The following is a 13,131-nucleotide window of genomic DNA, read 5'->3' on the forward strand; positions in this document are numbered from 1 at the left end:
CTATCTGCTCTGTAATATCATATACAGGCCACCTCAGTCTTAGGCTGATTAGATTTACTGTAAAAACTGACCATTCTGGCTAGGTAAAACATAATCATCTCGTTTGTTTTTCCATGAGACTTTTTAGAATGCTTTTAGTTATACCTGGAAAATAAAGAGCCCTTTCTTTCCTCAAAATGTTTGACTAATAGAAATATATATTTTTATGTGTTAAAAAAACTTGGTTGACACACTTGAATAAGTGAATTTACTAAATAAGTTATTTACTAAAAATCATACGTTTCTCATAATTTTAATAAAACAAACTCAACCAACTCCTATCCATGATTTTACCTTATTTAATAAAAAAATAACTTCAAAAATTTTGTTTCTCGATAACATCCAGAGAAAACTCGAATCGTTCAAATTTTTCAGATTTAATTCCGAAATTGATTGATTTTTTTCTAGTTGTCACCTGAAAATCCCAAATTGTTGGGATTATTGTACGAAACCCAGTGCAGACCACAATATCTTCAAATTGGAAAGGGACATCTGTAATTGACTTCTATAGGACCTCAACAGGTTTCATATGGAGTACTTTTGGATTCAGGCAATTAGCAGCTTTGGGGTATAGTAAATCTAAAAAAAATTGCGTTTTTTCCCCTCGAAAAATTTGAGTTTTCCTTTTTAAAAGCCTGATAGAAATATTCGAGCTTTAATAAATAAACTCCTAAAAGTTGATACACTCACTAAGCAGGAACAGTGGCCCAGGTGCACCAGCCCCAGCCCCTCAGCTCAGGGGCGGAATAACCAACAGCAACACCAATGAAAGGGGCTTCGGGCACACTGGAAAAACCACAGGGCCACAAATATAAAGTAAAACATCTCAGTTTATTGGTTTACGTTAAAAAAGAACATTTCCTACTGGCACTACACGTTTTGTACCTCTAGGACCGGAACACAATTGCCCCATGCATGTTCCATTCTGTAGGTACTATAAACAAAGTATACTGTGATTGTATTGGAATAAAGTTGATATGTTAGACTTCCAACCTAGAAATGTCAAGTACTTTATTACTATTATATTTATGCGACATAAAATCAACACCAATATCAATGAAAGCAAAATATATTATGATTTCCTCAAAAATTGTAAGTATATCACAAACCACTAAGGAATTGATTTATGTGAATGCACACAGCTGCAGGCTGGAAGCTTTTTTTACAGAAAAAGTATTTAATCTCTTTATGCCTTTTTTTGTCCTCCACTGGGGCTTCACTGTCCCTTTTAAGGTTTAATCAGCACTGTTTGCCTTTATAAAGTTATATTATTTCAAAAAGATAGTCTAAAAAAATGATAAGCTGTACTGTACTATAATAAAAGTATACTTTATGCTTTTTTGTCCACACTATAGAGGCTTCGCTGTCCCCTGTATGTTATAATCAACACCATTTGCCATTATATAGTGAATAAAGTACCCGTCTTGTAAAATATAAGGATATTATAAGTTACTGAGGAGTTCCATGACCATATAAAAACACGAGGCTGAAGGCTGAGTATTTTTGTACAGGTCACGGAACTCTGAGGTGACTTCTAATATCCTCATATTTTGCACCAAGGTGAACTTTATTATAATACACCAGTCTCAGTGAGTCATGTGACAGAAATGACATTACTAATCTTTGATTATAACTGATGACATCACTAAGCACCTTTTATAAGGATATAATTGACAAGATATTCATGGTCCTTGTGTATCATAAAGTTATATTATAGCATATAGGTAGTCTACAAAATGACAAGCTTCACTATAATTAAAGTATTTTTTCTTGTACAGTACTACTTTAAAATATGCAGAATTTCTAGACAGTTCTTTAAAATGCAGCCATGGAATAGGTTTTTTTTTAAAAAATGTACACGGAATACACACACACACACATACACACACATACACATTATCCCTTTGGACATTACAAAGAGTTTACTTTTTACTGGATAATATTTTTTCCAACAAGTTCCAAAAGAGAGACGTTCTAAGCCCCTGTAATGGACTTAAAAAAATCCACCACTAACACATATCACATGATCCCAAAGTTAATTCTTTCTTCAGTTGTCACATTTGTGTTGAAAGATTTATATCAATAAGCTATTCATAATATTTTAGAATCTCTACAGAAGTCTTTGAGGGGTATTAAGCATATATTTCATGGAATATAAATTCCAAAAGGGTTGACTTGTTAAGACTTTCTATATGTTATATAGACCTTTTTGTAATATTTCTTTTCAAAATGTCATAAAATGTTAATACATCGCTTTTATATTTACATTGTAAGAATATTTGTCCCCTGTTTGCCTTTAGTTCAACAAATACTTCTTTTGATATAAAGACCAGGTGTTGGCAAAGGAATTCTTTGTTTGCATTTAGTGAAAACTTTAATTATATAGTCTATTACACTAAAATATACAGGTTGGGTGACTGTAAGATCAAGCCAAATCAATTCTATTAAACAGAGTCTATACTGCTTTCAGATGCTAGCATCTTTTCTTTTTGTACTGTTTTATTACATAGTAAGGTGCTTTAATGTGCTGGCCGTCTCAGCAGTATCCTATCCAGCATTTGAATCAAAATGTCTATTTTAAATTTTTCTCTTCTTTAAACCAAAAAAATGTAAACATAAATTTAGAAAGAAATACCCTGAACTCAAATAAAGTCATAATCTCATATCTGTAGCACCCTTGATTACTTTCCCCCTAGTTTCCCCAAAATGTCTGCTATCTCAAAAAACCCAGGGTTTCAACTTTTATATATCATTTATCGAATTGGTTTTAAAAATATTATTATTCATTTATAGTTTTCCTTTTCCATTTTCTATGCTACATCACCTCTCAAACTGTTCACCGTGATGAGCTCTTACCATTTTTTTCAAAATAACATAAATCCTCAAAATTCTGTGTGGTAAAAAGTCATTATTAAAATCAGCATTGACCTTATGTTAAATTATCTGCATTTCTCAGTTCTGTTGAACGTCTGTTCAGCCTTGAGATTTTTTCATGCAATTCCTTTTTTGAAACGTTTTGCAAATTTACATTGGTTTCTATCACTCTGTTTTTTTTACGACTCATTCATTTGGTGGGTGGCTTGAAAAACAAAATAAAAGCATATGACAAAATGAGAAATGTCTGGGAGGTTAAGGTGTACAGTAATGGGCCTATTTACGAGCATTCAGATTTCTTTTTTTTCCCGCAAATTAAAATTTTTCTCTAAAAAACAATTCTATTACAAAACCTCACCCAGTAAAAGCAGGGAAGGTCCCATTGAAGTCAATAGGAGCGGCACTGATCCTGAACCGTTTTTTTTTAGCCATTCAAACTTTTAGAGGTTTTTGGATTTTTTTTCACTTGTAATTGTCAACAAAAACTGCAATAACATACTGCTGGAATAGCCATACTGGGGGGAAATTAGTTAGGCACCCCAGTACCCCAGTATGAATGTAGTCACTAACCTTGGACTCTAGGCTAGTGCTCCTGTTCTCTGAAATAGGTACAGGCCTGCGGTTTCTCTAGTGTGAAGCACCCCCTATTTTCTAGGGTTTACCTTCTGGCAGTCTGCAACTGTTTACCTACATGGTATAACACGGTATACCAATTCCTGCTTTTCCTATGTTACTATACTGTGCATGCAAACTTTATCTGCAGCCTTCTTCACTGTTATTTGTAGCTAATTTTGTAAACCTCATTTCTGTTGGTTTATGACTTACTCAGTATGTGCCAGTGTTAAAAACGACATAGTTTTCTTCCTACAAAAAGTCTCTGACACAATTCGGTCTGAATGCGGCTAAAATCTTGATCCCCTGCAAATGGAGGAGTGATATCTCTCCCATGCTAACCTGTTGGATAAGGGAAATGGAAGCGATACGCAAATTCGAAGAAACACATGCGGAATCTCACAGAGCAATGCTAAGTCATTGAGCCTCTTGACGCCCCCTGGTTACCATACTTAGACTACACACCATAGAGATTAAATGAGAATTACTTCTGCCAAACCAATCAACTCCTTGAGTTAGTATAAGACCATGAAATAGAAACGGAGTAAATGGCTCTACACTACCACCCTTGTGGTTCTGAAGTCTTTATAATGCAACTAATATACATGTGTGTAAATTGTAGCTATCATGAATCACTAGGTTTTCAATGCACTACCCCTACGATGCCTGAGACCCTCTGTCTCTCCCCACCTCTTTCTTCCCCCCTCTTTTCTTTCCCTGTATTTCTATTTTTTCTTTATGATGGATTCCTATCCAGACCTAACGCGCAGACAGACAACGAACAGCGAGCTTTGCAGAATTGCAGAATCTATATTTTCTCCTATGATTTGTCATGACTAGGTTAATTTGCCAGAAAAAGTATAACTCAAATATTATACTAATGCAATATTATATTGCGCGCCACTGATGTTTTTGCTTACCTTTGGAAGGAATAATGTTCTATGTTATTTCTGTAATAATTGTTATTACAAAAAAAAACGACATAATTCAAACATATAGGGGGTTATTTATCAAAGTCCGAATTTATCTCAATATTTTTTTACGCTTATTTATTATTACATTTTCCTGAAAATTTGCTTTGCGGGTAAAAAATTATTTTCATGATTTTTTTTTTGCATTTTTTCATCCAATTTTCACGAATTTCACAATTTTTTCAGAATTTTCACCCGAATACTCTGAAAACTTCGAGGTATTGCATGAAACCAAGCGCACATCAAAAAATCATTGGGACGTCTCCCATTGACTTATATGCAACCTAGACAGGTCTGAAATGCCTGATTTTCAGATTCAGACTTTTCCATCCTCAGGGTTTAAAAGTCTGATTTAATAACAAAAAAACACGAATTTTTCATGATTTTTGCATTCGGACTTTAGTAAATAACCCCCTTAAGCTCTAGCCCATTGATTGGATCAGCCTATGTGCAATTCTTCTTATGTTCAGGTAATTTAATCTCCAGCCTCATGTTGAAAACATATATATTCGATATAGTCTAATATATTTATGGACATTTTGCATCTCTTTGATGTAGACATCCGCCATCTGTGCAACCATGTTATAGTCAATGCAAAAAAGCACATTTTAACTTTCAGGTTTATGTTAGTATACCATAAGATAAAAGTGATTTAATGGCAGCCATCTGGCTCGAGTATAAGACATCTGTGGCATTTTTCTCCGTGGTTATGTTATGATTTAGCAATGGAAACTGAAGTGCAGTTATCCTAATTATAGATAAATAAAACATGTTAGTGTATACTTTGTCTTTAAAATAAAACTTTGTGATTGAAGACCTTATGCAACAAAACAAAAGGCATGAGATACAGTTCTCCTTAAGGTTTTATTGCAAACCGATTATTATGTTAAGCAATGTATTTAAAAAACACTGTCTAATAAATTGTAGACATCCAGACAGAGCAGAAGAACGGAATACTGTTCCCACAAATTGTTTGCTTCATCATTTTTTATTCAGAGGATTATTGTTGCCATGAGCAATGATAGCTTCTCAAACTGACCAGAATTCTAATGAGACTGTCAGTAATCAGAATGTTACATGTCATATAAGCATTTTTCATGTTGACTGGCTCTGGTAATGATTATTTTTCCTGCTTGTTTGAAGAGCAAGAAATACAATCTCAGCAGTTAAACAATAGCTTAATTTTTGTTTTATATATTTTCAGTAATTTATTCTATTCATCACAGCAGTTGAGATTTTTTTTCATTTTCTTTTCTTTTTTTATCATATTAACTAATTTTAAGCGCCAACTTTACTTTTATATTCTAGGATGCAATAAATCCATGTTATTTTTAGTTATGCAAAGTAAAAAAAAAAATAGACTGTTTTACACCTATTCCTATTAATATTTCAGAAACTATGTCATTTTAAGAACCATGAATGACCTGTAAAATATAACCTTATGAATTCAGCTTGGTCATCATGTATACTAGTTGGTAAGAGCTGTTTTCTCACATGACTCATATTTTTTAAAAATCAAAAAACAAAACAGACAGGCCCAAGAATACTTGGCCTGTGTCCTGGTGCATTTTTAGGTAATGTCTTCTATGGGGTTAGTGTCTTTTTTATTATAGAGGGCACATTATTCTGCCTTAAATAAGATATTTGTCTTTTAATGCACATTTTAATATCAACTAATTTAAACCTTAAATTTTAATTTAAAAATCATATTTTGCAGTATTCTGGATTCCATACTGAACGATCTGAATCCGACCATGAAAGTCAATGGGGTGGTAGCCCCCTTACTGACACAGCTTCACCACAACTTCTTGATCCAATTGAAAGACCAAGCTCCCACCAACACGATGTATCTTGTGCATATAGACAGTATCCTGACCGAAGTAGCCTTTGCTTTGGATTTGCCCTTGACCATTCAAGGTTAAGTGATGATAGACACCACCATAGCCAGTCTTGTGAAGAAGGCAGATGTGAGGCTGGCAGATACTTTCTTGGAAGTCCTCAGACTGAAAGAGGGACTTGGTGGGGATCTCGATCAATGTTGCCTTTACCAAAGACATCTCCAGATGGCAAAGATATATATGAAGCCACCATGCCACATATTGCATCAGTTCACAGAGCACATGGTAAGAAAAAAAATTACTATAAAGGTATATAACTAGGGGGTTATTTATCAAAATCTGAAATATACTCCAACCAAATTTGCACTGGTTATTTCCCCTTATTTATCAATACATTTAAAAAAATAGTGAAAATTGTACAAAAATTCAAATGAAACGAATTTTATAGATTTTCCACTCGAAAACTCAGATTTTTTTTCAGATTTTTGCCCAAAAACCACAAAGTCTTCAGAATTTTGCACGAAACCCAGCGTATATCAGGATATCTTTGCGACTTCTCCTATTGACTTATATACAACCTTGCAGGTCTGAAATTCCAGATTTTTGGATTCTGACTTTTTCCATCCTCGGGGTATAATAAATCATGAAAAGTTCGAGGTTTTTTTCACTAAAAATTCAGATTTTACAGTCCAAAAAAACCTCACATTTTTCGAGTTTTTGCCATTCAGACTTTAGTAATTAACCCCTTTAATGTGGACAACACATGGGGAGAAAATTATCAGAATTTTCTTTTCTCTTAAGCCTAAGTCTGACAAATTTCAATCAATTTTGAAAGCTTGAAGTGCAGATTCACAATTTAAATGTTGATAAATCTGTCCCTAACAAGTAAAAGAGTAATATAGAAATTGGCAATAATTCTGCTTCTGTTAATTTGCTGCTATAGAGTACCTATAGAACTTTGCTTGTGTTATAAACCACTTAGCTCTTTTATTACGCTATGGGGCACATTAACTTAGCTCAAGTGAAGGATTAGAATGAAAAATACTTCGAATTTCGAAGTTTTTTTTTGGCTACTTCGACCATTGAATTGTCTACTTCAACCTTCGACTACGACTTCAACTTCGAATCGAACGTTTCGAACTAAAAATCGTTCGAGTATTCGACCATTCGACAGTCGAAGTACTGTCTCTTTAAAAAAAATTTCGACTAGCTACTTCGCCAGCTAAAACCTACCGAGCACCAATGTTAGCCTATGGGGACCTTCCCCATAGGCTTTCTAAGTAATTTTTGATTGAAAATCGTTCGTTCGATGAATTAAAATCCTTCGAATCGAATTAATCGATTTTTCCTTCGCTCGAACGAAATGCGGTACATCCTTCAACATTTGGATATACTGTTAGTATATTTGTCTCTGTCTAAAGATATATCAGAAGCAGTAATATGATTTTTGTGTTTCAGTTATACATCCTAGCATATTTAATGCATGATTAATTTGTTCTACTTTTTAGGAAGAAGTCATTGGGAAGAAGATAGTGTTGTCAGCTCTCCTGATCCAGGCTCTGCAAGTGAATCAGGGGATCGTTACCGCACAGAACAATATCAAAATAGTCATCATGAACCAAGCAAAATTGAAACTCTCATACGTGCTACCCAGCAAATGATTAAAGAGGAAGAAAGTAGATTACAGTTGCGTAAACCTAGTCCAGATCAACTAACTAACATTAATGGAGCTGGCAAAAGAAACTCTGTTTGCTTTGCAAATTATCACCAGCCACAGTTAACTGGGGTTGTGTGCCGTGGCCCACCTCTATCTAACACTTCTCCTTGTGACCATGTCCAGCAACGGGATGGAAAAATCCTAAGTCCTCATGACAATGAATATGAGACCAGCCCAACTGCGTTATCAAGAATGAGTAGTCCAAATTCCGACAGAGTTTCAAAATCGAGTGTAACCCTAGCAAAAGATTATTTACATGCAAATGTGTCCCCATCACCAGCAATGGACCATTCTGCATCCCCAAATTGCTACAGTTCTCACAGACAATATTTTGACAAGCATACTTACACTTTTACTGGTTATGCTCTTGAACATCTTTATGACAGTGAATCTATTAGGAACTATTCATTGGGATGTAATGGAACACATTTTGATGTGACTTCTCATTTAAGGATGCAACAAGATTCTGCTCAAGTGCACAAGGGCACATCAGTGATTATTAGTAATGGGAGTTGATGATTTTGTCTGACCTGTATCAGGGTGTGTATTGAAAGGAAATGTGTATTTTTTTGTTTTATCTCCAATGTTTTTTTCCAGCATTTGTTGAATAATAATGCAATAGAAATGAAATGGGAATTAAGAATTGGAATGACAAAAGAAAAAATGAAATGGAGGTAATGAATTGACTGGGTTTTCACTAAACCATATACGTCATATATCTGCACCAGCCAGCTTTGCAGCTCATTCAGAAATGTAACAATTGTGTTTTAAAGATATTATGTTATTGGTAACTGTGAATTGCATGTGTGCAACAAATAATTTTTGCAAACAAATGACCTATGCACCCAACACTTGCAGAAATGTGGAATGTATTCACACACCAAAATATTTCCTTTTTATACGGTAATTTCTTCGCCTAACTCTTCCTCTGAAACAAATCAAACATAAAATAACAAAAAGTGCACTTGACATTTTTTTCTCACAACTCCTACTTATATTGCTAAACATATATTTACATTCTACTAAGTATTTGTACTTGATTTGGTAACATGGCTATACTCTGGATCAAATAAAACCATGTTAACAGTCACATAAAGACCCATCATACTATTGTGGTTAGCAGAGCTTGCATGATGATGCCACCAATGGCTGATAATAGGACTTAAAAACTGAACACCAATCTCCACATGTTGAATAACGACTAGATGGCTGACATAATTCTGGTAAGCAGGATTCTCAATGATCAGTCCTCTTGCACCTGTAATTATATTTAAACTTGAGCTTTAGACAGTTGGGGGCTGAGTGGGACAAGAATTTTTTACTGCTTAGTCAAGTGACTCCTATAAACAATAGAATGTAGGGTAAGGTATGGGATCCGTTATTCTGAAATTATTGGAGATGGAGGGAAGGCCATGTTAAAAAAACCCAAATTTTTATGAAATTATATATATGCTTACTGGAGGCAAAACATTCCTATTGGGTTTGTTTATTGTTTAAATGATTTTTAGCAGACTTAAGATATGAAGATCCAAATTATAGAAAAACTCCTTATCCAGAAGGCTTCAGGTCCTGAGGATTATGGATAATAGATCCCATACCTGTACTAGTTTTCGCTGAAACCTATAAAAAAAAAGGTCATCTGAACAATCTCACTTTTAAGCCATTAGTTCAGCAAGACTTAACAACCACATTTACATGCAAAAAGTATTATTACATACTATTTTGCATGCAATATTAGAAAATCATTCTTGAGGTAATGCTAAAAATGAAATATTTCAGATGAAATGTATTTATTAATGCTAACAAAAATCAGGAAAAGCTTGCACTGTAATAATTTAACAACCAGTACCACTTACCATGGAGTGGTATATACTGTACACGTCTAATCATTCAACTTAGTCAGCAGGAGTCATTTGAGAAAATGCCTTTAGCATAATACAGAACAACTAGACGTGTTACTTGATTACTTGTTATGAAAGAGTGCATTATAATAAAAACAATTTTCAATGAAAGATACATGACAGATCATTTGATATAGGCAACCCATGTCATTTTTTTCTGATCACTCCTGGAGCTTTTATTTTTGCCTTTTAACTGTTAGAAAAAAGTGATAAGGAAATATGCTTAACACAGCTAGAAGCACGTCTCATTTTAATTTATAGGGTGTCAGAAATGATTTCCTTGTGGTTAGGCTCCAGTTAGATTATGGCCCTGTTTTTTTTCTACAGAACAATGGCATTTAAAGATGTGATCCTACAGTCTGACACACAATATGCAATTTACACAATACTTAGCTGTATAATATATCTATACATATACTGTATATCTGCTATGTTAAGCTTTATGGGCTTAATGCCTTTCTCAGCAAGAAGCCATAAGTTACAGAAACAAATGTTAAAATGTCATATTAAAAGTGATTTGAGTGGTATGAAAAGAGACTGATTGAAAAGAGATTTTCCCACACAATTATGTATAGGTCAGAGACCTACTTATCTGCCATAGATTCATGGTGTGTCTCTGCAAAGTTCATAATAAGACGTAGGAAGTAGTTCCTGCTATGACTATGTCTGTGGAAAACCAGTGTTTATCCCACACCACTCAACAGATTGACTGGTCAAGAATAGCCCATTTGTGAAAATCATTTTCAGTGGATTTGACCAATATTCATAGTAACAATACCTGCTTCTCACGAAAATTCCACCGATACTTAAACCAATTCATTATGGATCTATTGTAGCAGTAATAAATACTAATGATTGTTATGGATCTATCAAAATCAGTTGTACCATAGCATATTTTTACTATTTATTGGAAAGAGCCCCAATTTATTCACGTAACCTATTGCCATATACCACTAATAATTAGACCTTTTTTTGTTGCTACTTTGCCCAGCATGGCTAGCTGATGCATAATTTAAAGTAAAGCAAACCCTTCATTTAATATGTTGTGAAATTTCAGGGCAGTTGAGCAAAGTGGAAAATAAAAGCTACATAAATGTAAAGTAGTAAAAGGAATAGTGGTCTCAGTGCCTATAACAGGTGCAGACATTGTTTGTAGTATAGTTATCCAGGCCAATCGGCAGATGGAATGCTGTTTATAAGCAGGCATCTGATTGGTTGTTATGGTGTTCTAGACGTGGAACAAACTGCCCTTGTGTTTACATTACCCCAAATGAGCTTTATAAAAAATTGGGACCTACATTAAAGGTACATGCTATAAATGGTAATGCTTTAAAACTTTTAATACAGAGTGAAAAAGAGTGAAAATGGTTCCATTTTATCAAATGATCAATATACTAATACTGTATGTATATATCTGAGAAAGTCATAACATGCTCTTACCGACATAGCAACTGGCAACTTGTTCACACGTGATTGTACAAGATAGATCTTTCATGGAAATTATTTAGGAAGGTGTATTTAATAGAATACAACGGATTCTCTGCCTGAAAAGTGTTCTTGCTGGCAATGCATTCTCCCTAATTTGATTGACAACTCTTCTTTACATACAGACATCTATAGACCACAGAGCAAATACAATAGAAAAACACATTGGATTCATTTATGAGAACTGGGCAAACTTGCTCCTGGGCAGTAACCCATAGAAACGAATCACTAATTAGCTTTCTTTCAGTCAGCTGAAGGTAAGAAGGTAAACATTTGATTGGTTGTCATGGGTTACTGCCTAGGAACAAATTGGCCCATTGTTGGGCAAATGGTAAAATGTAAATAATAAAAACCAGTTGGGAGAACTTACTTCTTTTAAACTCCTTATTTCTTTTAATTTGGTACATTTATTTAAATAGAGAAACAAGGAATACAAAAACAAATTATGAAACAGTATCTAGAGATTAACATCAGGAAATGTGTGGTCCTAAAGTATGGCCATTTGAGCCAAAGGTACACATTGTCTACAATACAGAACATATGTAACAATACTTCCCAGTCAATCTTAATCTATCTAAAGATTTATGGGAGCCATTGCAAAATACATACTGGGGGACCACCAATTTACACCAGGCCACATGCCCCACTCTGCCCCATGCAGGCAGCTTTCTGCTTCACCTCTGCAGGTCCTATCAGGGACAGGCCCAGGGAGTTATGTCATTGTGTTGAATCTTTCTGACCTTCAAATTGGGACTTTCTGATATATGTATAAGTGCAAAGACAAGTTACATTTTGCAACTCTAAGGGGCTGATTCACTAAGCTCGAGTGAAGGATTCGAATGAAAAATACTTCGAATTTCGAAGTATTTTTTTGGTACTTCGACCATCGAATTGGTTAAATTCGTTCGAATTCGAACGAAATCGAACGAATCGAACGAAAAATCGTTCGACTATTCGACCATTCGATAGTCGAAGTACTTGCCCTTTAAAAAAAACTTCGACCCCCTACTTCGGCAGGTAAAACCTACCGAAGTCAATGTTAGCCTATGGGGAAGGTCCCCATAGGCTTGCTAACCTTTTTTTGATCGAAGGATTTTCGTTCGATCGTTGGATTCAAATCCTTCGAATCGTTCCGAAAAATCCTTTGATCGATCGATCGAAGGATTAGCGCTAAATCCTTCGACTTCGATATTCGAAGTCGAAGGATTTCAATCCGAGGGTCGAATTTCGAAGTATTTTTAACTTCGAAATTCGACCCTTAGTGAATCGGCCCCCAATTGTCCATTGTCCTTCCAGCTTTCTGTACAACGAGAATGTCATTTGGGAGACAGTTTCCAAGATTTCCTACCCTCTTATTAATGACAAAAAAGGAAAATGTCACAATCTGCATGTTGAAATACTCCACTTGAATTTTTATAGACTGCACCTTCAGAATATGTTTTTAGAAAAAAAAATCAATCTGTATTTCTTTTATGTTGGGTAATCTTGAAATATATCTGTATATCTTATGTTGTTAATCTTGAAACACATTCAGTGGAATTAAGTTTTGATCTTTAAGGACCAGTAACACCATAAAGTGAAACAAACAAAAACATATAAAAATATATATTTTTTCATTTACATTTGTATCTTTGCTCTGACTGTTTCTTGGCAGCAAATATCTTCTTTTAAATGAGAGATGTTTTCATCCTATA

General features: G+C 34.5%; 1 protein-coding gene across 1 annotated transcript in view; it reads left to right on the top strand.

Annotated features, from left to right (window-relative positions):
* Positions 1 to 10,070, top strand: part of sim1.L (SIM bHLH transcription factor 1 L homeolog) — a 56,186-nt gene extending 46,116 nt beyond the window's left edge. The window contains exons 10-11 of the mRNA XM_018263368.2: positions 6,214 to 6,619; positions 7,843 to 10,070. Coding sequence (XP_018118857.1) covers positions 6,214 to 6,619; positions 7,843 to 8,567 — 1,131 coding nt within the window. The 3' untranslated portion in view covers positions 8,568 to 10,070. The remainder of the gene's footprint in view (positions 1 to 6,213; positions 6,620 to 7,842) is intronic.
* The last annotated feature ends 3,061 nt before the right edge of the window (positions 10,071 to 13,131 follow it).

This window comes from Xenopus laevis, chromosome 5L (genome assembly GCF_017654675.1).
Source record: "Xenopus laevis strain J_2021 chromosome 5L, Xenopus_laevis_v10.1, whole genome shotgun sequence".
In the NCBI taxonomy this organism is placed as follows: Eukaryota; Metazoa; Chordata; class Amphibia; order Anura; family Pipidae; genus Xenopus; species Xenopus laevis.